We start from the raw sequence: 27,853 nt of genomic DNA, 5'->3' as shown, positions 1-27,853 counted from the left end.
AAATAACATGTGGTTTTTCCAGTTCTGGGGGAAAGCTGAGCTATCCATCCTCCCTCTGCCCCGATGGCCACTCGTCGCTTTCACAGCCAGTGATAATCCTCCTCCCTGGAGCCATTTCCCTCATCCGGCCCTGGTGCCCAGCTCACTGGTGGCTTGGGTCTGTTCCCTGGGATGCTCTGTCCCCACACCCAGCTCCCTCTCCCCCGGCGTGTCCCCCCCAGGCCCGAGTCGGTGGCATGGAGTACTCCCCAGGGATGGTGTACATAGCCCCAGACAGCCCGCTCAGCCTGCCCGCCATCGTCAGCATCGCCGTGGCCGGCGGCCTCCTTATTATCTTCATTGTGGCCGTGCTCATCGCCTATAAGCGCAAGTCCCGCGAGAGTGACCTGACTCTAAAGCGGCTGCAAATGCAGATGGACAACCTGGAGTCCCGCGTGGCCCTGGAGTGCAAGGAAGGTATGGAGGGAGTGGTGGGGAGTCGGGCGTGTGTGTGCGCGTGTATGTGTGTGCATCTCACGCACCGGCAGCAGTGGGCAGTGCTAGGCCTGGGTTTCCTGCCTCCAGAACCTCTACCTCAAGCCATTTCAAACTCCACTAGAGCCATTTCTAGGCTTCCCTGGTGGCTCAGACAATAAAGAATCTGCCTGCAATGCAGGAAACCCAGGTTTGATTCCGTGGAGAAGGGAATGGCTACCCACTCCAGTGTTCCTGCTTGAAGAATTTCACGGACAGAGGAGCCTGGCGGGTTACAGTCCATGGGGTCGCAAAGAGTCAGACTCGACTGAGCAACTAACGCTAGCACCAGAGCCGTCTCCAGCCCAGGATCCTGGCCGGGGTGGCTTTGGCACTCTTCTCAGGGAGACAGGGAGGTGTCTTGCCGTGACACTCTCAAGTGATCTTCAGCTCTCTTCCTTCAGAAGGAACATAAGGCTGGAGGGCCGATCTGAGATTTAGAGGAAAGGGTATTTCACAGCTTATATTTTTTTAAAAAATTACCAACAACACCATGAAGTGCAATCAGCCACACTAAATCCAAGAAGGAAATTTAGGAGTCAGACTCTTGTCACCCCCAGGATATCATTCATGAGTCACCCTGCAAGGGTCTGGGCTGGTTCTTTGTGGAGCTTTATACGTGGAGTGATCAGCCTGTACCTGGGGCTCCGGCATTCCCACCAGGGAGGCCACGGTGCTCGGATGGGGAAGCAGACCTCTTCCACCCTCTCTCCACATCCTCAGCTGTCAACACAGCATCCGCCTTGTGGGACTGTTAATTACCGCCTTTTATTATATTTATGCTGCTTAATTTTTTTCTCCGCAATGTACTCTTCCCTCTAATTAGGTGTAGTGATTAGAATCTCTTTTATGTGTGCCAGGCGTGAGGCTTTGAATGTTGGAGGCACTCGGTGACTTGAAGGAAAGCTGCAGACCTATAAAAAGCCAACCGCCTCCTCCTCCTGCCAGCTGAGCCCCCCAGCTGGGAGGGGGGCACGAGGAGAGTGTGAAGCCGGGTTCCTCTCAGAGAACATTCCGAAGAAGGAGGAATTAGCGGTCACACAGTGGCTTCCGGCTCAGGAGAGGGCCGTCTCTTGTTGGTGGGAGGAGGAGATAGAGCAAAGACGCGTAGGATTGGCCCTGAAGGTATTTTCAGGCATGCCCAGGGCCTGCTCTTGAACATTGAAAGGGCAAACTGGGTCCAGGGAAGGCAACCTCCCGATGACTTGACAATGAGCCAGGCCGTACCCAGTCACAGACTCAGAAGAGGCCCTACCTGGGCCCTCGCTGGCCCGACCTTCGGTGGTATAAACACACATATGCATGCACACACACATACAGACACTTGGTACTCAGGTGGTCACTCATGCCCTCACCCACCTTTACACTCACACCCATGCACACACACATTTCCACAGACAGACACACACGTGTGTGTTCCTCACTCGGCACACACATGAGTGCTCATCAGGGCTTTTGGTGACAGTATTTCCCAGAAAGGCTTACTGACTCCCCTTTCACACACATTGGTGTAAGCTCACACATATTGGTGCAGGTTCCATTCGGTTGTGTTAGGGTTGCTCTACCTTCTGAATCACTTTTCTTGGCAAGGGTCCCCCTGCTCCCCGTGTCAGTGTGACCAGGGGTGCAGAGAGAGAGCAACATCAAAGGGGTCTACAGTAGCTTCTGAGGGGTCCTGGGACCTCCCTGTTGTTCTGTCAAGCAAGAAGCATTGGTATCCTCAAGGCTCTGAGCTCCAGGGTCACAGGCAGGAAGTCAGCACTTCTGGGGGGCAGTGGGGCCCACTGACAGTGCCTGGGCAGCTGGGTTATGATCATGTCATCTGCAGAGCCCACTGGGCACAGGACTGGCATTTCAAGGGCCCTGGGCCTACACTGGGCTTGTGAATTCCTTCTGAGCTCACAAAGCATTTTTTTCATACTTTTGTCTGTATAAATAGAAAGAAGCATTGCCTAATCAACGTCCATTGCCTGTTCTTTGCACGTGTATTTTAATCCATCTTGGTTCAGTGTGTCTGTGCATGTGCACACACATGTTTTCATGCATGTGTGTACGAGTGCATTTGCACGTGCTGAGGGAGAAGATGGAGGCAGGAAGGACCAAGCACATTACCGCTGGCAGCCTCCTGGGGAGGAGGGCTGTACCCAGGACAGAGTGTGATCATACTGCTGTGTGATAATGGGTCCATGTATGGAACTTTCTCGGGGGGCCATGGGGGTTGGTCTTGCAGCTTCAGGACCATCTGGGCTGTCCCCACAGACAGTGGTACCCATCTGAAGATCATGATTCACCACCAGATAACATTACCTTGAGCAAGAAAAGACAAAGTGAGGCCCTGTGTGTTTATCCAGGAGGGATGTATCAGTTGGGCAGAGTCTTCATCTGGCCCCATTTGGTGATCTGATGGCTCCGGTAATCTGCGAGGCCAAGAACTGGGACTTTGGAAGAAATTGTTCCTAACTCCTATAAGGAAACCCACTGTAAAGCGTAGAATCCAGAGCAGACTATCACTGGAACTTCTCCCTCACTCCCCATGTCCTTCCACATCCCCCTACCCCTCCATGTATCTTGCAAGAGCCAAAGCCCTTGTCTTCAGAGTGGGAGGCCCTCATGGCCCCAGCAACAGCACAGATCTGTGGACCTTCTGGCCCCCAGTCATGTTTTGAAGGAATTTGGTCCAAGACAAGCTTCTTCGTTGTGCATCTTTCTCTCGTTCCTATATTGTTCACCTCGGCTGCATTAAACAGCCCCTCCTTATTCCTACACTACTGTGGTCCATCATGCAGATCTCAGGGACCTGGGAGAGGGTTCTGAGTGTTGCGAGGCAGAGCAGCTCTTGAGCTGGCCCCACGCAGCAGTCTCATGAGCTTGTCTCTGTGCCAGCCTTTGCCGAGCTGCAGACGGACATCCACGAGTTGACCAGTGACCTTGATGGAGCCGGGATTCCCTTCCTGGACTACAGAACCTACACCATGCGGGTGCTGTTCCCGGGAATCGAAGACCACCCTGTCCTCCGGGACCTCGAGGTGAGAAGCAGTCACCATGGTCGAGTCCTTTCCCATCACAATGTCAGTGCAGAGAGAGATATTGGTGACCAAGTACAGCCATCTCATTCAGAGGAGGGTCAGCTGAGGCCAGGGAGGGGACGAGACCTTGTGGAGCCAGTCTGTCCCTTGGGACGAAAGGGATCTCAGAGCGCAGGTGAGAGTAGGGCTTTGGGTCTTAAGGGACTGTGGATCCCCTGGGAATTAGATGGAAGCCAAAGACTTTCTCTCCCCCACAAAAATTGTCCATGTACACAGAAACAGGAAATCTGGCCAACAGTGTAGGGGGTTTGTGAACGCTTGTTTAAGAAACCACAGTATAAAGGACTTTGCCACTTAGTTGGTGCTCAATAAATAAATGTGGAAAAGATAACTGCTGTGCTCGGGAGGGAGGTGGGAATGTGAATGATAAGAACGTAACTGCCTTTGTACCAGCAGGGACCTCATCCTGTGAACTCTTTATCCCACTTATTGTCTAGTGTAGTGTCTGGCTTATGCATATATTCATATTACACTTTGTTCTGAAAGGGATTTGGAATGACTTATAAAGATAAACACCAGAGAAAAGCGAAACACATAAATGAGGAAACCAGGGCAAAAGTAGTAATTCTAAGGAATAATTGCCCTGAGTTGACTGCTGACTAATATCCTGGTCTGGTTTTCAGTACTTTACATGTACACATTGATGTAACCTCCCAGGAGCCCTCAGAAGCAGGCACACCCATTTCACAGGTGATAAAACTAAGATCACACAGTGGGGAGGGAGTGGGGCTGGGATCTGAGTCCAGCAGGTAGACTCCAGAGTCTATATTCTTAGGGACGGGACTGTATACTTGGCTTCTGAGAGACTATGTCCATGTCATGGTTTGCGGCTCTGGAGATTTCTTTGGATGGATCAAAAATCTTCAGCCAGAGCACCATGGAAGATAAAACTGATTCCATGTTTCTATTGTCCATAACCTAGAAACAGACCTGTCACTTGAATTGCATGATTAAGCAGGTGCTGACCCCCGTGGGAATGTCTGCATGGGTTCTCCAAGGGGCCATAGAAGCTGTGTCCCCTGCAGGAAACGCAACAAGTCCGCAGTGCTCGGGGCCCACATGTTTCTCTGACTTGACTGTGGAATGAAGCACAGGAGCGTGTGTGTGTGGGGGTGTGTGTGCGCGTGTGTGTATGACTTTTGTGTGGACTGTGCATACCTTATTTAACTTTGAATTCCATACCTTTCATATCTTTGTCTTGCGTACCTTATTTATCTATTGTGTCTTCCAGCAAGAGTGCTCAGCACATAGTAGGCCTCCAGGAACTGCTGAATGATTTGACTGGATAAATGTATGTCTGTTTAAAATAGGGTAGAAATGTCAGTCCTAGGAAGGGAAGTTGTGTTTGAACCCATACCCCTCAAAATAAGAATTCAACTACAATGAGTATATAAAGTTACTCTCTTTTTCACGAGCTCGAAATTCCAAGTAGATTTCCCTTAAGCATTTAACTTTTAAATCAGATTTGCTGAGACCACTTCTAAGCCAGCATCCCTGGAGGGCAGCCTGAATACTTTGGAGCAGGGCTGGGGCACAGCCTTCTCCCACACAGGGTGTTTTCTTATGGATGCATACTCACTCCACACTGCTTTCCTGACCAGTCCTATGGCCCAGATTATAAAGCATGCCACATGCTATGTATGATCTTATTCCTCATTTGATCCTATCTCATGTCTTTTCCACCTGCCCTTGCACCTCCGTAGATATTTTGTTTTGTTGTTTTAAGATTTTTGATGTGGACCATTTTTAAAGTCTTTATTGAATTTGTTACATTACTTCTGTTTTATATTTTGTTTTTTTGGCCATGAAGCAGGTGAGATCTTAACTCCCTGACCAGGGATCAAACCCACATCCCCTGCATTGGAAGGCAAAGTCTTAACCACTGGACCACTAAGGAAGTCTTTCTGGAGATGTTTGGATTGTCAGGCTTGGCTTGGTGCTGGAATAGTGATCACCCAAGAGCAGTACATGCTGAAGGGCTGCTCCAGGTGGTGGAGGGGAATTTCAGGGCTCATTCCCCAGACAGGATGTTGTGGGTGGTGGTGCAATCGAACACGGCACTGCTCCAGAGTGCACCGATCATACGCAGCACTTCCTGGAATTGTGCAGTGCACAGCCTGCTTCACTGTCCGTAGCAGCCCTGTTTGCCCAGGACCGGAATCCTAATGATTCCCTCCATTGCCTTTTTGAACTGTACCCAGCCCTTTGCTGAAAGCTGGTGGCATCCTTACCTAGCAGCACTTCCCTGGGCCTTTCCTTGAGAGCTAGTTTTCCAAGAGAAACTGCTGCCCAAGTCCTAGCCTTAATCCTCAGCAAGGTGCACAGTCCTCTAGCCCTACCCAGCAAGCTGGGCTCAACAGGCAGAAACTCTGGGCCCCCTCACACCCAGCCCAGGCCCCCAAGCATGGAGCCAGCTCCCTCCCCCATGGTGCACTGCCCTGGCCCTGCCTGCCTTGTCCCCCTGCATCTAAGGCATCCCCTAAACAGAGGCTTCCGGGGCTGCAGAATGAATGGCAGCAGATTTCTTCCTCTGCCCAAAAAGCTTCAGGAGTCCTTGTTCAGTACAGTCCAGAGCACTGAACTGCACTTCATGGGGACACCACCCACCCTATAGGCTGGATGCACAGGAGGCACGTCCAGGGCTGCACCACCAGGAATCCCTGACGCCCCCCCCCACACACACCCACCCATCTGTCAGGGGCTGTGGAATGAACTCAGTCCATGGAGAGCTACAGAATAAAGCCTCCGAGAATCAGGGCTGCTGGATTCTGCCAATGACCTGACCAGCCTGTATGACTCCCTGGATGCTCTCTGGGTGGATACCCCATTTATGTCTGAGACCGTTCCTATGGCCCCCTGTTACAAGTCACCTCATGTCCTGCCATAGCCTTGCTCCTCATGGGGCACCTTAAAATCTCCCCTCCAACCTGAGGCTTCTGTCTTGTCCTTGCCTTTATCATGAGGGGAGACTTTCTGGTCCTATCCTCCTGCTCAGGAAGGAGTTAACAGCCAGCTTCACTGATCTCCCTGAGGCAGACACCAGGAGACGGCTAATTGTCAGGCATGGGCTCTGAATCAGGCAGGTCACACAGACTTGTAAAAATTCTGGCAAAATATACATAACATAAAATTTACCATTTCAACCATTTTTAAGTGTACAATTCAGTAGCATCAAGTTCACTCACGTGATTATGCAACCATCATCACAGTCCATCTCCAGAACTGTTTCATCTCCCCCACCTCAATCTCTGTACGCATTGAACACTAACTCCCCATCCTCCTCTCCCAGTCTCTGGCAGCCACCCTTCTACTTTGTGTCTCTATGAACTTGACTACTCTGAATACCTCGTATGAAAGTTAAAGTTGCTCAGTCGTGTCTGACTCTTTGTGACTGCATGGACTATACAGCCCATGGAATTCTCCAGGCCAGAATACTGGAGTGGGTTTAGCCTTTCCTTTCTGCAGGGGATCTTCCCAACTCAGGGATTGAACCCAGGTCTCCCGCGTTGCAGGTGGATTCTTCACCAGCTGAGCCACAAGGGAAGCCCAAGAATACTGGAGTGGGTAGCCTAGCCCTTCTCCAGCGGATCTTCCCTACCCAGGAATCAAACTGGCAGGAATCAAACTGGGGTCTCCTGCTTTGCAGGCAGATTCTTTACCAACTGAGCTATCAGGGAAGCCCATATCTCGTATAGTTGGGATCACAGAGTATTTGTCCTTCTGTGACTAGTTTTTTTCACTTAGTAAAATGTTTTCAAGGTTCACCCGTGTTGTACCATGTGATAGAATTTCTTTCCTTTCAAGGCTGAATAGTAGCCTGTTGTGTGTAAAAACCATATTATGTTTACCCATTCTTCTGTCAGTGGACACATGGGCTAGTGTGAGTAATGCAGCTATGAACATGAGGGTACGAATGTCTGTTGAAGCCCCTGCTTCCATCTTTTGGGTTCTGTATGTAGAACACAGGAGTTTCTCATTTCCATTAAACTCATTCATTGATTTCTTGCAGACAGAAATTGCCTTTTACTGTTCCACGTTAGCCTGGGGCTATGTGAGATCCAGCCTCCTATGCACTGTCCAGAGATCTCATATGGATCACTCTTTTCTCATTTGTTTCCAACCTCTCCCTGCTTCTGGATTAGTTTCTCCCTGTTGGTTTTCCAGGTTTGGAAACATTCCCAGGGAAGCCACTGACTAACTTAAAGCAGGGTTTCCACCTTCTCAGGTGCTGGGATGAGCATGAATGGTCGGTGCTTGTGAAGAAGATGGGGTCCTCTGGTTTCAGGCCGTCCTGGAGGTCGGGCCACCAGGCCCTCTCTTTTATGACAATCTGAGTGCAGCCCAGGCATTCAGATAAGGGGCTTCCCAGACACCGGTTACACACCAGTCCTTTAAAGACGCAGAGCAAACAGTAACTGCACACCTCGTTTTCCATCTATCCTTGCCTCCTAAACTCTAACCTATTGGGTTACAATTAAAATTTACTATCCAGTTTTATTCTCACAGACTTCAACTAAATTATCGAACCATCTGGTGAATAAAGAAACTCTTGTTTCAGCGTGCCATTTGCTTAGGAGGTGGGGGCGGCAAGTTACAGAGGGGAATTGTTCTGGATACTTTTCACCAAGATACTTCACTTCCTTCTCCTCTTCATAAAATTGGGGAAAAAATGCCTACTTTCTGCCCCTGGACACTGTGCCAATGCATTAGGTACCTTGGATCAGTGAAAACAGCCAAGGGAGGAGAAGCAGGTAATAAAACTGCTGCTGTTTAAGTGCGTTCTGTGTGTGCCAAGCACTTTACATACATTATCTTATTTAATGTTCATAAAACATTATGACATAGGCACTCATATTCTCATTTTATAGATGAGGCAGTAGAGCCCAGAGGTGACAGAGCCTTCCTCCGTGTACGAGTCTGTTAGTCTCCCTGATTCCATATGCTTGCTGCTACGGGGATGCTCTTTCTCTGCAGGTCATTTTGATGAATCTTCCTGCCCAGGGCCCTGGCCCTGTTGCCTGGAAGGAGCATGCAGCCACGGCAGGGCGTCCAGAGCCATTCCCCCCACTCCTCCCCCTCCTCCCCTGTGCTTGGCTCCCCTGTCCTCCTCCAATGACACCTGAGCTCCAAGAGGCCCAGCATATGGGGGGACTTGGAGCTGACTGTCAGTCACCACCCCCCAGACCCAGGGATAGGATACACTGGCCAACGATGCAGAGGATGGCCAGGGACTAGTAGCCGAACAAGCTGGGGTTTGGCAATGCAGCCTTGCCCTCCACCAGCTGCTTGGCCTTGAGAAACCGCAGTGGCTTCCCTGAGAGGCGGCTATAAGGGGGTCGTGACTCACCCTCGTGAGGTTATGAGAGGGCTTTGTTTGATCGATGTGTGCATTGTGCCAGGACTGTCTTTTGCACAATGCAGGAGCCTGAGAAATGGCGTTATCTCTCATTATCAGGACAAATTAGAGAGAGATTGTTCTGAGGGGTCCGAAGGCGAGAGGAAGTAAAGCGTGTGCAAGTGTGTGGGAGGGGCTGTCTCGGGGCGGGAGTCAGCAGGAGACAGACAGACAGTGGACAGACTGCGGCCCTGCCTGAGGGACAGCGAGGTGGCTGTGTCCCCCTTGCCCTTCCCTCAAGAGCCCCCGTGGAGTGTGGGACTCAAAGAGCCAGGCCGGAGCTAAGCTGAGCTTGGAGACCTTGGGGAACGAGAGGGTTGCCAGAGGGGGCTATGCTGAGAGCCAGGATGAGTTCCGGGGGGTCTTAGCCAGTACCACCCTGGCTCTGGCGAGTTCCCATCTCTCCTGAGAACTGACTGGAGAGGTACCAGCCCTCCATGTATCAGCACAGCGGCAAAGGAAACACAAATGGACCCAATTTGGAAACCCGCCTGTTCCTGACCTGTGTGAGCTTCTGATGCCAGGCAACAGGAGTTCTGTGCGCGTGCTTCTCTGCAGAGTTAAGGGGTCAGGGGTTCCCCCACTGAAGGGGCTGCATGGTTCCTGGCTGACGATCAGAGGGGAAGGCCTGGGTCTGACTGGACTCTGCTTCAGCCAGCACCACGCCCTAAGCACAGAACACAGGGCAGCACCATAAATAAGTGGCAGGAACTTTGCAGCTCTGCATCTGCCAGCTTTGTGGACCTTGACAACAGGGTTTCTCTGGCCACCTCCATCCCCCCCCAGTTTAAAATCTCTAGAGAGACGCAGGATGCACTCAATAACTGGACTGTGGTCATGCCGAGGGTTTTCACATGTCTCGTTCAGCGCTCTCAGAAGCCCCAGGAGGGGGAAGGACACCATGCCGCTGCCCACTTTGTGGCCCAGCTCTGAGACTTTTCTGTCTTGGGATCTTGGAAAGTTCCTTATCCTCATGGGGCCCTGGGGTAATAACAGCCCCTGCTTCATAGGCTGTTGTGTGGATTACATGGTCAGTATTCCTAAAGTATGAGGAACCGTGCTTGGCATAGATAAGATCTGTATACATATTAGCTGCAGTGCCTTCTTGTCACTGATAAAGGAACTGAATCTCCTAAGGGTTCTGCAGTTCATAAGTGGCTGTGATGGAGTTAATGCAAGCTCAACGGACACTGAAACTGTGTCCTTTACTGCTCCATACACAACACTCCTTCCCAAGGACCTGGCACATTTACCCTCCCCACCCCCAGGGGGTAGGGGACACATCCTTCAAGACAAGGCTTCAAAGGCACCTTCAGTGGGTGCCTCTTGCCCCCAGTGCTTCCCTCCAGAGCAGAAGCTGTGCTTCATTTCTTAAATGAACTTTTTATTTTCATGGAAGCATAGAGACAGAAGGCTTCCCTGGTGGCTCAGACAGTAAAGAATCTGCCTGCAATGCGGGAGACCCGGGTTCAATCCCTGGGTTGGGAAGATCCCCTGGAGAAGAGAATGGCTACCCATTCCAGTATTCTCACCTGGAGAATTCCGTGGACAAAGGAGCCTGGTGGGCTACAGTCCATGGGGTCGCAAAGAGTCAGACACGACTGAGTGACTAACACACACACACATGTGCAGACAGAGCAATGCACAAATTATCAGAACACAGCTCAGCGCATTTCCCCCAAGTGAACACAGCCATCAGGCAGCACACAGACTGAGAACTTCACAGTCTCCAGAAGTTCCCCTGAGCCCCATTCCAGTCACAGCCACCGCCCAGAAAACCCTTTTTCTTCCATTTTTGAAGAATTTTAATTGTTTTATTTAAATCTGGGTTTAAATGGTATTGTACAGTATGCTCTCTTTTCCACCTGACTTTTTTCTCTTGATATGTTTGCAAGAGTCATTCCTGTTGTTGTGAGTGGCAATAGGCCCTCGTCCCTGTTGCCCTGAAGCACATCCTTGGGTAAATGTACGACAGTTCCTGGGGGTCTCTTATTGTTGCCCGACCTCTGGCCATTTCTGATTTGGGGCATGACGCATGGTACCACTGTGCCTGACCTCATGCAGCTCAGAGCTGCCGCTCCCATGCCTGGCTCAGTTGCTAGCTCATGTTTGCTGAGTGGATGGGACACCCTTGCACCGATCTCCCAAATGGACAGAAGATGCAGGCAGGAAGATAAAACCCTCCTCCTCCCCAGCATGGAGCAGGGTCTCAGAAGGAATTCCTAGAACGACAAGTGCTAGAGTTAGGCAGTGCCTGAGAGGCTCCTGGGCTTAAGCTTCTCCTTTTTGCAAGTGAATGAACTTGGGCCCCAGAGAAGTAAAGGGACTTGCCCAAGCTTCCATGGCATGGGGGTGTTAGAGTGCCTGTGGAGCCCAGAAGTCCTGACTCTGAGGCCACTGATCTGTCAACAGGAGCCCCAGCATCAGAGATGGGTCAGCATTAGGTCAGCCGAAGGCGCAGGTTTGGTGATCCCCCAGCCAGGGGGCGGGGATCAGAAGTCCCCACCCCCTAGAGTCACCTGGGGCTATGATGGCGGTCTCCGCTGGCAAGGGGCCCCCTTCTCAACTCCGTACTAACGATGACGTTCTCCCTGTCTCTGGAGACAGTGACCTGGCTCGTGGGCTGTGACATGGGTTAGGTAGGCACCTAGTATAGTGCCTGGCTCTAGATAAAGGCTTGGTGGCATCAGCCATGTGGCCTGTCGTGAGTGAATGGGAGTTGGGAGGCTCCACACTGTGCACAGCCAACCCCTTGGGCATCCCTGGCGCTCGGCCTGCCTCACCCCATTGTGGGAGGCAATCAAGACTCCCGCACCCCTGGGTCTCCCCCGCAGGTCCCGGGCTACCGGCAGGAGCGTGTGGAGAAAGGCCTGAAGCTCTTTGCTCAGCTCATCAACAACAAGGTGTTCCTGCTGTCCTTCATCCGCACGCTGGAGTCTCAGCGCAGCTTTTCCATGCGCGATCGCGGCAATGTGGCCTCGCTCATCATGACGGTGCTGCAGAGCAAACTGGAGTACGCCACCGACGTGCTGAAGCAGCTGCTGGCTGACCTCATCGACAAGAACCTGGAGAGCAAGAACCACCCCAAGCTGCTGCTCAGGAGGTAGGATCATGGCCCGGGAGGCCCCATCCAGACCAGCGCACCAGCCTGGCCCTTCTGCCCTCGGGAGGCCAGGGCGGATCTCCCAGGAGCAGCCATGTCCCCCAGGGTCCGGCACTGACCTGGCCGGAGGCTGGGGTGGACCCATGCCCTCTTAGAAGAACTTGCCCCTTGTGTTACTGTGACTTAACCAAGCTCATCTTCTTGCCCCACGGTTTTTCTTCTGCCCCTCTATTGACTTTCCATTCTCCTCCCTCTGCCCTTACACTCCCTTGATTGAGCCTTTCTACCAGAATTTTTCTCTTATGGATTCTTCAGAGGTCATTTTTCCACCCCCTCACCTTTTCCATGCTGCTGCTGCTGCTGCCACTAAGTCGCTTCAGTCATGTCTGACTCTGTGCGACCCCCTAGACGGCAGCCCACCAGGCTCCCCCGTCCCTGGGATTCTCCAGGCAAGAAAATGGAGTGGGTTGCCATTTCCTTCTCCAATGCATGAAAATGAAAGTGAAGTCGCTCAATCGTGTCTGACTCTTAGCGACCCCATGGACTGCAGCCTACCAGGCTCCTTAGTCCATGGGATTTTCCATGACTGAACTTGAATTAGGAGAGATACCCCAGGGCCTCTCTGGGCACCCACCTCACCATTTCAAGATGGCAGACTTCAGCCCCTTGTAACTCTCACTGCTGTCCGCGACCAGCAACAGAAGCTTGACCCAGAGCTTGGTGGAAATGCAGACCCTCAGGTCACCCCACACCTACCGGATCAGAATCAGCACTTTAGTGAGGAACCTAGGGGATCTGAATGTGTATTAAAATTCGAGAAGCACTGGTCCAGTCAGCGTTTGAGTTCAAGGTCTTTAGTGACAACTTGCCTGATGCAACACAGTATGTATTTCCTGGCATCTGCTGTGGGTTCTGCCAGTTCCAGGTCCACCTTTCAAAACCATGGGATGCCTCATCCTTGACACTGTTTGGAATCTGCATGGTCATGTGTGCAGACATAACCATATACCATGGCTTTGCTTGAGGAAACAGAGACCCTCTGCCTCTGTCTGTTGTTGTTCAGCCACTAAGTGGTGTCCAGGTCTTTTGTGACCCCATGGACTGTAGCCCACCAGGCTCCTCTGTCCATGAACTTTCCCAGGCAAGAATATTGGAGTGGGTTGCCTTTCTTTCTCCACGGGATCTTCCTGACCCAGGGATCGACCCCCTGTGTCCTGCGTTGTCAGGCAGGTTCTTTGCCACTGAGGCACCAGGGGCTTCCATTCAAACTGTCCATGCACTTGAAGACCATTTCTCCTCCAGGCTATTATTCCATTTCCTTTAGCCTTTGCATAGATAAGGTTGGAACCTGCCTTCCCCCACATCAAGCTATGATGTCTAGCCCTCTGCCTGGACCACCCCACTTATCGCCTGCCTCTGCCTGGCCCCTGCCTTCCATCCTTGGTCTCTGAGTGGGAGGCAGGGCTTCCTGCTCAGTCCAGTGGGTAGTCTTGGCTCTGTGAAGTGTTTACTTCTGGCTTTTTCCTGGTGCAGTGGGCATTTGCCAGGCACAGCTCCAAAAGGTTGCTCCATATAGGGACAATCATACAGCTTTAGAAGCAGCAAGGTAGATTATTTTGCTTTTTGTTTTATTTTCACCATGCAGCCACCCACCAGCATAATTCTAGGGTTGCCACCGCCCGCCAGAACTCCCACCAACAACTTGCCGCCAAGGTCTCACTCTGGATCCGTGTGTCTACTGCTCTTGTTGTCCACTGGCTCTCTCCCAGATGCCCTCTGTCCCTCCTGCTCTCCTATGTCTCCTTTTCTTCTTCTTGTCCTTGGCTGCTGTCCTCCTTTCAACAGTTTTCCTTCTTCTCAGCTTCATTTAGTGCTGGCAGCTGTCCAACCACCTTGAGAGTTGAGGTGTTAGTATCTTCTGGCAACTGCAACTTTCAACTCTATCCAGACATACCTGATACAAGCTTTCTCTCTGGAACTGGCCACACTCTTACTGCAAGTTTGAATGTAGTTTTTCTCTTAAGTGATTGCAACCAAAAGTGTCCTTTAGTTGGTCATGCTGCTGTGATGTTCTCACTTTCCAAAGTAAAAAAAAAGAAAAAATGGGTTTCGGTAGTAGCATGAAAGATGCAAATTAGACTCAAGAATGAAATCACTATCATTGCAAATAAAACTCTAGAAAGGCTCCCAGGAGAAGTTCCAAACTCCATGGAAGCCTTTTAAATAGGACAATTTGGATATCTATTGGAATGAGCTAAGATTCAGCTCCCTGTTACTACTTACTCTGGGAGCCTTTAGCTTAAGGGATGGTCTCGGTCTAGTCTATCTGGCCTTTTTCCATGACCCATGTCCCCTGTCACCTTCTTTTCCATCCCCAGCCAAATGAGTGTCTCAGGGGTTCTTTTTTCTTTTCTTACTCTAAGGAACACACCTATCTTATAAATTTCTCTAAGATGTTTGTCAGTGTGATAGCTATGAGCCATATGTGACTATTTAAATCTAAGTTAAAGCAAATAAAATAAAAAATTCTGCCTCTCCCCATTTCGAGTCCTCTATGGCTGGTGGCTACCAGGTTGGACAACACAGAAAGTGCTCTTGGACAGTTGGACATGATGTTCTAGCATATTCTCACAGAAACCCACTGAGGAGCCTACACCCAGAAAGTTATCTTCCAGCTTGGTAGGCAAAGCTTATCTTATTAATTATCTTAATCATTACGATGTGTCTAGGAGTCCATGGAACTCAAGTATCCCTTCTCATTGTTCAGTTGCTCAGTCATGTCCAACTTTGCCATCATATGGACTGTAGCACACCAGGCTTCCCTGTTCTTCACTATCTCCAGGAATTTGCTCAAACTCATGTTCATTGAGTTGATGACACCATCCAACCATCTCATCCCATCCCTCCCTTCACCTCCCACTTTCAATCATTCCAAGCATCAGAGTCTTTTCCAATGAGTTGGCTCTTTGCATCAGGTGGCCAAAGTATTAGAGCTTCCAGGTATCCCTTACGGTCTTAAGATTTCTGAAGGCCTTAAGCAGCAAGATCCAAGTAGACTCTTCCTGCCCTCCTGCCCTTGAGGTCTGACCAGTTGTCTCTGTCTCTGTCTTGCTCTGTTGGGTCCCTCCATGACTGCTGCCAGGACTGAATCAGTGGCTGAGAAGATGTTGACCAACTGGTTCACTTTTCTGCTCTACAAGTTCCTCAAGGTATGACTGGATACGGGAGGGAATCTCTGGGCCTGCCTCAGCTTCCCCACCAGCCTGGGCACCAACATGCAAGCTCCCAAGTTCACAGATACCACGGCCTAGATCCTAGAATCCCACCAAGAAATGGTGTTTCCCTCCTCATAGTCATGGAGGGAACAGGCTCCTGACCATCTCAGGAGAAAGAGCCCCACAGTCAGGACTGGCTTGAGAGGCATGGTCCCCACTTTCTCCCAGGTGAGGGGAGATGAGTTCTAAGAAGACCCTTGCATTCCCATTTCAAGCTGAAAACAGTTCACTCCTTCTTTTGCGTTCCCATTTCAAGCTGAAGACAGTTCACTCCTTCTTTTCCTCTTGCTCTCCTCCTGCCCTGGCCCCAGCTTGGTACTTACTGATGCTGATGAGGGCCCTGGGCAGGTACAGAAGCACGTGTGGTGGCAGTTAAACTGCAAATGTGACTGGGAGGTGGAAGAGTTGCTCGGCCTCCAATTACTGACTTTTAAGGAGTTCACACCACTGAGGACTGACCTCTGTTCCTTGATGGGGCAGCAGAGAAAGCAGGGTACAGCAGGGAACTGGGAGAGGGACAGACAGGGGTGTGGGGCCAGAAACGTGAAGAGAGGGCTGTAGAACAGAAGTGGGAAAGAACAAGAAGGGGAGCAGAAGAGAATCAAGACAGAGAAGTGGAAAGCAGAGGAGAGACAGAGGCCATGGGAGGCCAGGCTCAGCACATGTGGGGTCCTCCCAGCACGGCTCTCCTCCATGTGCAGGAGTGCGCTGGGGAGCCCCTCTTCTCGCTGTTCTGCGCTATCAAGCAGCAGATGGAGAAGGGGCCCATCGATGCCATCACGGGTGAGGCCCGCTACTCTCTGAGTGAGGACAAGCTCATCCGCCAGCAGATCGACTACAAGACCCTGGTAAGCCAGCCTCCCGGCTCCTCCCCGTGACTCTGATCCCACCCTGGTCCTGTGCAGCCCCTGCCCAGCCCAGGGGATGCTGGGAATGCTGACAAGCCACCTCTCGGGTCCCCGCTACACAGGGCCAGCCTGGCCTTCCCCCTGTGCATGGCACCACCCCGACTTCCTCATCCCAACACACCAGGGGACCAGTGTCTCAGACGTATCTGAGCAACAGCCAGAGACCAACAACTTCCAGGCTGGTAACCTGGATTGTAAGGTGGTAACCCCTTGCCAAAAGCTGGCTGAGTATGAGCCCAAGGAATGACACTTTCTTAACAGTTCTCCCAGTGGAGAACCCACACTTTGCAGATCAGTTCCAAATAGTAGCAGGTAGCGTATGAAGAGGGGGAAGCCAAAAATGGTTGCTCATGGTCCTGAAGCCCACACTTGCATGACTCAGGCTGTAGGATAGGATGCTCGGCTGATCTGTTTAAGGTGTGTGTCCAGGGAACAGGTGAATACCTGTATCCACCCTCAGTCAAGCTTATACTCCCTTTCCTGCTAGAAACAGTTATCCCCACAAAGCTCAGCACTTAGGAGCACGTGGTTTGGAACCAGGCAGACCTGGATTGGAGCCCTGATTCCTTCTGGCCAGCTGGGAAATCTGGGGCATGACTCTTAAAAAAAAAATCTGAGTTTGGGGTTTTTAACTGAAAAAGTAGGATAATAATAAAACAGGGATAATTGCACTATTTACCTCCCAGAGCTGTCCAGAAGATGGAGTGTGATCAGGTGTACAAAACCCTGAGCCCAGGGTCAAGGCTCCCCATTGCTGGCTCATGTGAGTCCTGCTCCTCTTTCCCCCCGACTGTCTGCTGGTGCCCACTCTCTTTCCAGGCCAGGGAGCTCACTCTTGGGCTTTTCTGGGAGAGAGCTCTGATCTCCCACCAGGCCTTCTCCAGGAAAGAGGAAAGAAGGTAGAAGAAGTGAGTGAAAGTCGCTCAGTTGTGTCCAACTCTTTGCGACCCCATGGACTATACAGTCCTTGGAATTCTCCAGGCCAGAACACTGGAGTGGGTAGCCTTTGCCTTCTCCAGGGGATCTTCCCAACCCAGGGATCAAGCCCGGGTCTCCCTCATTGCAAGCAGATTCTTTACCAGCTGAGCCACAAGGGAAGCCCAGAGTGAGAAAATGAGACAAAAAATAGCTGTGGAGGGTGGCACATGGAGGGAGCACAAGAATGGAGGTGGAAGAGACAGAAATGGACAGAGAATGTTGTTCAGTCACTAAGTACAATTCTTTGTGACCCCATGGACTGCAATAGGCCAGGCTTCCCTGCCCTTTACTATATCCTGGAGTTTGCTCAAATTCATGTCAAACTGAATCAGTGATGCCATCCAACCATCTTATCCTCTGTCACCCCCTTCTCCTCTTGCCCTCAATCTTTCCCAGCATCAGGGTCTTTTCCAGTGAGTCAGTTCTTCTCTTTAGGTGGCCAAAGTTTTGGAGCTTCAGCATCAGTTCTTCCAATGAGTATTCAGGGTTGATTTCCTTTAGGATTGACTGGTTTTATCTCCTAGTTGTCCAAGGGACTCTCAAGAGTCTTCTCCAGCACCACAATTCTAAAACATCAATTCTTTAGTGCTCAGCTCACGTCCAGTTGGACCATTAAGAAGGACAGAGAATAGACGAGTTTAAAATGCACTTATCAGGAGATGAGATACACAACAGCCTGAGGAAAGGCAGAACTGAGCAGAAGCCTTGAGCTGAGGACAAATCCCAGACCCTGAAGCCAGCTGGGGAGATCTCCTGGCCACTCTGAACACAGCTGGTCCTGCTGGCTGGCAGTGATGCAACCATATGCACCTGTCCCACTCCATCCTCGGAGGGCCATCCTGCTGGGGATCCCAGCAGGCATCTCAATGGATCTGCCAGGATTGGCTCAGTTGACAAGGCTTCGAGGCAGCCATATCTGCGTGAGGACTCAGCTTCCTTACTGTCGTGGTCTGCTACAGGGGAGAGTTAGAGTCTCTGATTAACATGGGAAAGGGAAAAGAGAAAAAAACTTCCAAAAATAGATACCTGAATAGATTTCTTAATGAGCTAGAAAAACTACTGTTGAAATGTCTCCTGCCTGGTCTCTCCCTCTCAGCTCCCTTTCTTTCCCATCTCATCAGCAGTTCCCCAATATTGATGCCAACGCAATGAGTTATAATAACACTGTGTCCCCAAATTGCAGCATCCTTTATACCAGAGGCCAAACTATTAGCACAACCAGCTCGGTTGCAGATGACTTGACTTCAAGAGATTGTGAGGAAATTGGAGTGGGTCAGGGAAGCGCATCCACTGAGGTAGAAACACTTGGGGAAGAGGCACCGTGAGGGAAGGAGAAGGAAATTGCAACTGTCTTGCCTGGAGAAAAAAATGGCTGCTGGGAGATTTAATAGCCACCCTCAGGCCTGTGAGAGGAAACCCCCTCCTGTGGAAGGGGGAGCAGCCTGGTCATTGGTGAGGAGGGGTCAGGAAGAAAGTGTGTTAGCAGCAGATAGGGCTGACCTGAGAATCGAGATGAAGGGGTCAAATAAAGTCCAGGCCATCCTAGAATTCAGCGTGACTGGAGGAGCCCAGGGCACTGTGGTCCAGCTGATGGTAACCTTGTGCTAGGCGGGAGTGAGACAGGTGCTGAGAGGCTCAGCAAGCGTCAATTGACAGTCAGATGCTCCTCCTCTATGCTGAGTGATGAATTAGATTGAACCTAGACTAGCATGCCTAGGACCCTGCTACTGGGAGTGCCCAAGAGCATAGCTGGGAGCCCGCTAGAGTGCTAAGTGCTCACTTGGGAGCCTGTCTGAAAGCAGAGTCTTAGGCCTGGTCCTCCACCTCCCAAGTCAGAATCTGCATTTTAACACAACCCTTTAGTAATGTGGGCTTCCCTGGTGGGTCAGATGGTAAAGAATCTGCTGGCAATGCAGGAGACCTGGGTTTGATCCCTGGGTCAGGCAGATCTCCTGGAGAAGGGAACAGCTACCCACTCCAGGATCTGGTGTGGAAAATTCCATAGACAGAGGAGCCTGGTGGGCTACAGCCCACGGGGTCGTAAAGAGTCAGACACAACTGAGCAACTAACACTTTATAACTATTTTAGTGATCCTAGTCACAGGAGTGTTTGAGAAGCAATGACCTAGCAGAACAGACCCCAGGCAGTTTGCTCTGAAATAGCCCAGAGGCATGGACATGGGGAAAGGATCTTCCCGGGGAGCTGGGGCTTGGCCTGTGACTGGGAACCCTGTCCCTCGATGGGACCACTACTGCCTCTCTAGATGCCCTGAAGCACTCCACAAAGCTGTTCCTGTGGGGCCACCATGAACTCCAGGGGCAAGCAGAAATGTTGAGATGGGGCGGGGCAGGGGTGGGGGGGGTGTGGGCACAAACTCAGGTGGCAGCCTCTGCCTCTTGGTATCACAGCCCGGATAAAGCTGTGATGCTGCCTGGGAAGATCAACTTCCCTCCTCCCACGTGGCCCGGAGCACAGGAGCCCAGGGCAGCACAGAGCAGCGCAGATGGCCAGGCTGTGCTTGACCACTGAGGGGGCCCGGAGTGGGGCCCAGAAGGCTCTTGGAAGGGAATGGTTTGGAGAGCGCACGCAGGAGGAGTGCGTGGTCCAGAGTTCCTTTGACTGTTGTTTTCAATTTAAGACATTTTGAGGGTGAGAGTTTGGTTTTATAGATTTAGGAGGTTTCCTTCTTCTTAATGGAATAAGCATGTTCTGGTTTGAGCTCACAGCAGTCTGGTCGCTAATGAAAGGCAGGCGTCCAGGGGCCAGGGCTCTGATTGCAGCCACATGGAGCAGGAGGTGGGTGGGGGGTGGAAGGCCGTTGTCTGAATCTGTGAACCAGACATGCAGTTGGGAAATGGTCGCGGGAGGTGGGGTGGGGGGGTGGGTATGCAGTGAAAGTTCTAAGATGGAAACTCACAAAGGGCACAGGGCGCAGGGTCAGGCAGAGGGTGCAGGAGCCTGGATTGGCAGGGCCACTTGACAGCACCTATGATCCAGAGCACGCAGCCCGAGCAGCTGTGGCTCCCCCCCTGCCCACCCCCCGAGAAGGATTCCGCAGTCTCACCATGTAGAGAGAGCCCACGCTGAGAACAGCAAGAGACTCAAAGCTGTTAGAAATGGTCCAGAACATTTTAAAGGAAAAAGTATAGCTTGGTGATTTAGGCAGAGTCTTGGCTTACCCGACTAGTTCCAAAAAGAGAACTTGAAGTCCTGGGCTGGAGTGGCCTCCTCCCCCAACACCAGGTCGGAGCCAGGACGGGCTTGCGGGTGGCCTGAACCTGCAGTTTTTAGAGGGCATCTTTTTATTTTTTAAAGATCACATTAAGCTTCTTACAGATTCTCCAACCTCCAGTCAGCCTGGAACCCGCACAAAAATCAAAGCATATGAAATCTTTGGAGAAAGGAGACAGCTTCCCATTAAAGTGTGAGAGACAGAGTGATGAGAAAGACAGACTGACACGCAGGGATGGGGGCGGGTCTCAGGGGTGGGTGAGGGTCTGGGTATACATGGAGGTGGTGCCCAGTGCATGTGTGTGAGACAGTGGGGCATGCAGTAGCGTCCATTCTCAGACACATGGCCCCTCGCTGCCTCCTCCTGCTTGGACATTGCTCCCTCTGATAAATCAGGGTTTTAATGGAGTCTTTTGTGGCGAGGAATTAAATCACAGCTCCTACTCCGGCAGTGATGCTGAAGTGGTACCTTCCTGTTGCTTGTGCGGACGGGAAGGGAAGAGGGCTTAGCTGGGGTCACCCTACCCTACTCCAGTCCAACCCGCAGAGATGGGAGCCCTTCAGGAGAGGACCTCGGGCTGCTGCTGGCATCCCTGGGACCTCCATGCTGCCCTCCCCACGTGCCTCCTCTCTCCACTCTACCAGGTCCTGAGCTGTGTCAACCCCGACAACGCCAACAGTCCCGAGGTCCCAGTGAAGATCCTCAACTGCGACACCATTACTCAGGTCAAGGAGAAGATTCTGGATGCCATCTTCAAGAACGTGCCCTGCTCCCACCGGCCCAAAGCTGCAGACATGGACCTAGGTGAGTAAGCAGCCCACCCTGGAGGCTGTCCTGTGACTGGTCAGAAGCCCTTCCTACCCACCAGTGGAGCCCAGGTGCACAGAACAGGTACGCATGGCCCCCAGGAGCCCAGGGGCTGCTTCTTCATGGCCACTTAGTGAGAAATAAGCAGAGAGGGGACCACAGTCTGCAGGTGATCTGACTGCCTCTGGGGTCTTGTGAGCAGCTGAGGGGTGGCAGTGGAGGCGTCATGTCTGCAGCAAAGAGAATTTAGTCTGAATCCGCGTGGCCCAAGGTCTTGCCACCACCTTCTCTGTGCCCCCAGGCCTTTCCCTTTGCCTCTGTGCTGTGCCTCTAATTTTTGCTGACTACCGAAAGCAGGAGGGATCTGGGTCAGTGATGGAGGAAGGACAGAGAAAAATGAGATGTGACAGCCTACTGTGGAGCAGGGTGGCATTTTATTTGAATGCTTCATGGGCAGATCGCATAGCCCATATAAACAAGGGCTTGCCACTTAGGGCCGGCTGAACTTAGATCCAGCTACAGCTTGCCTGAGTGCTTAATAAGACACTCAGCAACCTGGGGAAATCCTAGTGGGGAGCCCCAGGCTCCAAAGAGGCCAGGGCTGAAGAGAGGCAGTTTGGCATCATGGATCAGCATCACACCTGCCTGAGTTTGGGTCCTGGTTCCACTGAGTTCTGTGTAAGCTTGGTCTAGTTACTTAACCTTTCTGTGCCTTAGTTTCCTTGCCTATACAATGGAGATAAATAATAGTGCCTGCCTCATTGTAAGAATGAAAGGAGAGAATGCATATAGAAGCCTTTAATGCACTGCCTGGTACATAGTACCTCCTAGGAAGCATTGGCCACTATTATTTCTGATTATGAAGATAATACTGGTGAGGAAATGGTATGTGTCTGTTGATCCTGGGCATGGAGGGAAAGGTGTTTAGGTGTGTACATGCTTGAGTCTGGAAATTCATGGCAACATAGAGGGGAGAAGACCTCCAGAGGCCCCTAATGCATCCATCTGGCCTCTAAGCTGGCTTCAGCTAAGCCATCCAAGGCAGATGGGCATCTGTGCTATTTTCTAAAATCCACGGGGAATTTTTATCCCCTCCCACTGCCTCACCACCCCCCCCCCCCCCACACACACACACACCAAATTCTGATGCCTAAAGACTCAGGATCAGAAAGTTCACTCACCTCAATTCTTACTGCTTCCCTCCCCCCTGCCCCACCTCTCCTCTTGGTTGGCTCTTGGCAGGATGTGTTTGGCCCTGTGCCTGGAACTTGGCAGCCCAGAGGGACAGACTGACCGAGCACATTCTCCCCCTCCCTTTGGAGCTGTCTCTGTATGTTTCTGGGACAAGGAGGAAGTATCTGTGAGATCCTCAGGGTAGAGGGTACCAGACGAGTGTGTCCCCAGCACTGGCCCCTTGAGTTGGAGTGGCCATTTGTGTCTGTGCTGGGGGGAGTCTACCACCAGGAAGATCCCACAGACTGATGGAGTCAAAGGCTCAGTTATAGAACCAGTGAGAGAGAAGATAGTGCCAGGGAAGGAAGACCCCCATGTCCCTACCCCCAAGCAATTAAGTGGGCTGATCAACCATGGGTCTGCCAGGGAGAACTGAGTTTACTACGGTCACCAGGTAGTACTCACCATGCCTTTTATCCATCTGTGAGAGCCATGGCTTGTCAAAGTCCTCATCTGCAATATGGGTGGGAGGAGAGCCCTGGCCTAGCAGGACCAAGAGGAGGAACTATTACAAGAACCTTTATCTTCATGCTGGAAGGTGAGTTTCAAAAGCTTGTGCCTTAGTTTAGAACATGGCAAGAGCTCACTGGGTGGGTGCATACAGAACTGTGTACTTCTGGTGCTTGGGAATGGGCTGACCTCCCATGGGGAAGAGAGACCATGTCAAGGCTGGTAGATAGATATTGTTCAGGATCAACTGTCCCCACCTGGAAACCACACACCCAGAACTTAAGAGGGGGAGGAACTGCTTTTAACTTTAGAACATTTGTCGGGTGCAAGTCCAGCAAAGCAGATTTTGATGAAAGGATGTAATGAATCTGGAATGGAGGCAGCAGTATCCAAAGCAGCTATGGCCACTTCCTGCCATCCACTTCCTGCCATCCACTTCCTGCTGTCTACTTCCTGCCATCCACTTCCTGCTGTCCACTTCCTGCCATCCACCATGAGTGAAGGAAGCCTGAGGGCTATGCAGCAAACAGGGCCCTCCCAAGAGTTGCTACTCTCTCAAGCTAGAGGCTGCTCAGGCCAGGGGCATGGTGTTCACCAGGTCCCAAGAGGGCAAAGGAGCCATCTTTCTCATCACAGGAGCTGCTGGGGAGGATGCAGGATCGCTGGATGGATAAGGCCTCACAGAAGGCAGGGTAAAGGGGAGAAACCAAAGGAAGGAGACAACTTGAGCATCTGGGGCCTTGTCTTCCTGGGGAAGTGGCATCATATTGAACTTCTCACAAAGGCCTCCCTGATGGATGCTCTTCTGAGGAATTTCCTTCTTTTCTATTAAATGAAGGGTCTGGAGCTGTCCCGGCAACTCTGGTCTTCTTTCTACCAAAGCCAGATTCCATAACAAATAAAATAGGGCCTCCTCAGAGGCCCAAATGCTTCTTCCATAAGGTTTGCTCCCACTCAGTTGCATGGCCCCCATGGGGAGAGAGAGGCAAGGCAAGTTTCTCCCATTGTGTAGGTGAAAGTGCCTTGAAAGCCTGAAAGCAGTTTACAAATATAAGGTGAGATTGTTATCAAAAATTCATCTGTGCCAAAGGGACATATGGGCTTCCCTGGTGGCTCAGCGGTAAAGAATCTGCCTGCTATGCAGGAGATGCAGGCAGGAGACATGAGTGTGATCCCTGGGTTGGGAAGATCCCCTGGATAAAGGAAATGGCAACCTTCTCCAGTATTCTTGCCTGGAAAATCTCAATCCATGGGGTCATAAAAGAGTCAGACACAACTGGACAACTAAATAACAACAGCAACAAAGGGACACATAGCATGTAGGCACAGAGAAGTCTCTGAGGCACATGCATTGGAGGCAAGACAGCCAAGCATAACCCTCCACTTCATTTCCCTCCATGCTACCTCTTTCCATAGCTGAGGGCATTGGGCAAAGACTGCCCTCCCCCTCCTGGCAAGGCATGGACATCTGTCCCAGGCCAGCTTAGAAGGAAACAAAGACATTTTAAGCCACCTCTGTAATTATCCTAAGTACATCCAGCCCCAACTCCTTCCCCTGCCTTTCATCATCACTGTGGCGCCTGGCCTGGCCTAGTCCCCCATCCCCAACACTTCTGTTCATTGTTCCTGGGACTGAAGCTCTCCTACCCTGCCCACTCCACCAGCTTCTCCAGGCATTGAGGAGCCAAGATGGGGAACTGTATTAGCCAATGTTCTCCAGAGAAACAGAACCAATGGGATGGGATATGTTTATATAGAGAAATGCTTATTTGAAGGAATTGGTTTATGCAGTTATGGAGGATTTCATTAATAATGGACCAGGAGGAATCTGTTTGGGCCGGGATAATGGAATACCATAGCCTGCTTGACTTATAAACAAAAGAAAATAATTTCTCACAATTCTGGCAGCTAAGAAGTCCAAGATCAAGGTGTCAGCAGATTTAGTATCCAGTGAGAACCCACTTCCTGGTTCATAGGTGGCCATCTTCTTATTGGGACTATATGTGACAGAAAGTGGGCAAGAAAACATGTGGTCAGTCGCTCAATCATGTCCAACTCTTTGTAGCCCCATGAACTGTAGCCTGCCAGGCTCCTCTGTTCATGGGATTTTCCAGGCAAGAGTACTGGAGTGGGTTGCCATTTTCTTCTCCAGGGAGCATTCTGGGATCCTCTTTACAAGGACACTAATCCCATTCATGAGGGCTCCACCCTTATGACCTCAGGCACCCTCCCAAAGGCCCCACTTCTAAATGCCATCTCATTGAGGGTTAGGAGTCAACATATGAATTCTGGGGGGATACAAACATTCAGTGTCTAGCATGAAGGCTGTTAAGTCCAAAATCTATAGGGAAAGCCAGCAGCTTGAGACCCAGGGAAGAGCCATGTTACAGTTCAAGTCCAAAGGCATCTGCTGCAGAAGTCCCCCCTGCTCAGGGGAGGTCAATCTTTTGCTCTACTCAGGCCTTCGCCTAATTAGAAGAGGTCCACCTACATTATGGAGGGCAATTCACTTTACTCAAAGCCAACCAATTTAAATATTAATGTCATCCAAAAACACCCTCACAGAAACAGCCAGAATAATTTTTAACCAGCTTTCTGGGTGGGCACTGTGGCCCAGACAAGTTGACATATGATAGAACTAACCATTGTAAGAGTCAAAGCGAAGGACACAGAACCTGCCTTTGTTTCAGTCTCTTGGAATCTAGGGAAGGGAAGATATCCCAGGGCAGGAGTTAAGGACTATGCTGGGGCAAGTGGGCCTTGGGAGCTTTGAAAGCACAGTGCTAGGGCTCCCCGCTTTGTTATATGTGAGGCTGTCCTCGCCAAGTTGATGCCCCTTTCCACCCACAGGTATTGGTTATAGGTACTCCCTTATGCTGGACTTCAGTGGTGGCTCAGTGATAAAGAATCTGCCTACCAATGTAGGATCCCTGGGTCAGGAAGATCTCCTGGAGAGGTCATGGCAACCTGCTCCAGTATTCTTGCTGGGAAATCCCATGGACAGAGGATCCTGGTGGGCTACCAACCATGGGGTCACAGAGTCAGACACGACTCAGTGACCAAATAAACCACAACCCTGTTACACCACCAAACTCCTCAACCAGCATCTCATAAAAGCCTGCCCTGGGGAAATGCCCAGTGCAGAGGGAGCCATACGGCTAGGAGTTCCTCACTTCTTTGCACAGCAGAAGGAGGCTGGACACTGCTCTGTCTGAGCCAAGGGACTCTTTGTCTCCTCTCTTCATTCCCCAGAGGACATAATTGATGCAATTCTGTTCCACTGCACAGGAGGAGACTCTGTAGCTCAGAGAGGCACAGAGCCTGGGCCCTGGTCACACAGCAGGAAGTGAAGAGAACAACCATTCCCTTCCCTCACAAGCTCCTCCACAGGCCATGACCTCCCAGTTCCTCTGGTTTAATGCAAATGCCCCATCAATAGCCCCGGAACTCCGCCACCCCTTCTGTCTGAAAGGGTATATTTTTTCAAATAACTAATCCCTGTATGCAACAAAAAGATACACTATCTTCTGAGTGAAATATAAAGAGTTCACAGCAGCTGTCGCCCCAGTTTGCATTTTTCGCTGCACCTGATGGGAAGGACAGATAACGATAATGGGATTTTTTTTTTCTTTTTTATTTCACCTCCTTCTCTCCCTTGAAGGTGGAAGTATAACAAATTGGATTGTGAGTGTGTCTGTCCTTTGTGCTTGGAGACTGGAGTAGGGCAGGGGGCTGCAGGCCGAGCTGTGAAGAGGTCAGAGCCAGCAATTTTCCCTTGGTGATATACATATGAATACCTGGGTCACCTTTCCTACCTGAGTCACCTTTCCTCCTTCCAGCCACCCATCTCTTGCCTCTTAACTCTTCTTCGACACAGCACAGCATGGCACACCACCCTGGAGCACCACCAGAGCCTCCATATTATTCCGTGTTCAAGAAGATCCATTAAGCTCTAGCTCACCTCTCTTAAATCAAGTAGCGGAGCACAGCCCACTTTTTCCTTTAGCTCTCCAGACTTCCCCAAAGCGGCAACTAGCTGGTGCACCACACTTTACAGTTTGCAAAGACCTAGGGCTTGAAAGTAGATGGCACTGTTCGATTTAGGGATTTCTTCTTTTAAACACCACATTTCCTAGTTCACTTATTTTATATTTTAGAATTTGCTCTCACCATAAAATTATTCCTCTTTTAACAAATCATATTTAGATGCCCTCCCCCAATTCCTGAGTCAATTTCCCAACTATTTGCATTGGCACTGATTCTCTTCTGGCCTCTCCCCCCTCTTCTCCGAAGCTGCTCCCTGCCACAGTTCGGAGTGGCTGGGTGCCGAGGGCATCCAGGCTCCCTGCCAGGTGTTCTCCTTGGGGCTCACCTGCAGACAGGTGTGCAGCAGTAGAGTTGTGTCTCCTCTTCTAGCCTTCTGCTCGGGACCCTGGTTTGGGAGGTAGAGAGGGCCCTGTGCATGCTGGCGTGTGCACCTGCTGAGATCCTGCTCAGCACCCGGCAGGGAAGAAAGGCAGCCTGGAGTGGGAGTGCAGGCAGCTAGTTCTGAAGTTGGTTCCCTGTGGATCAGAAGGGTTGACTCAGCCAGTTCTAACCAGCCTGGTGGGCACCTCCTTCATCCCTCTAGCTCACCCCCTCCTAAAGCTTCCTGTGATGGGTCTGAGGAGAGAGGCTGATGCAAAGCTTGGACTAGGGGCCAGGGCAGGCAGAGTTTGGTGGCTGCAGAGCCTTAGGGGGTGAAATGAGGTACTTGTGTGAATATGTGTGTGCGTGTGTGCATGTGTGTGACTATGCATGTGTGTGCATGCACATGCGGGTGCACCCGTCTGCATGCACACTATGATGCCCTGAGCTAGTGGGTGGATTGTG

At 51.1% G+C, this 27,853-nt stretch overlaps 1 protein-coding gene across 2 annotated transcripts in view; it reads left to right on the top strand.

Moving 5' to 3' along the window:
• The window catches only part of PLXNA4 (plexin A4), a 481,037-nt gene that overhangs the window by 422,926 nt on the left and 30,258 nt on the right, over nucleotides 1–27,853 (top strand). For both annotated transcript variants that reach the window (XM_006047726.4, XM_025291543.3), the window contains 6 exons: nucleotides 222–456; nucleotides 3,397–3,539; nucleotides 11,829–12,097; nucleotides 15,240–15,306; nucleotides 16,074–16,220; nucleotides 21,136–21,295. In XM_006047726.4, coding sequence (XP_006047788.2) covers nucleotides 222–456; nucleotides 3,397–3,539; nucleotides 11,829–12,097; nucleotides 15,240–15,306; nucleotides 16,074–16,220; nucleotides 21,136–21,295 — 1,021 coding nt within the window. The remainder of the gene's footprint in view (nucleotides 1–221; nucleotides 457–3,396; nucleotides 3,540–11,828; nucleotides 12,098–15,239; nucleotides 15,307–16,073; nucleotides 16,221–21,135; nucleotides 21,296–27,853) is intronic.

The sequence above is a fragment of the Bubalus bubalis genome, chromosome 8 (assembly GCF_019923935.1).
Source record: "Bubalus bubalis isolate 160015118507 breed Murrah chromosome 8, NDDB_SH_1, whole genome shotgun sequence".
NCBI lineage: Eukaryota > Metazoa > Chordata > Mammalia > Artiodactyla > Bovidae > Bubalus > Bubalus bubalis.
This window is presented reverse-complemented; position numbering and strand designations above follow the sequence as displayed.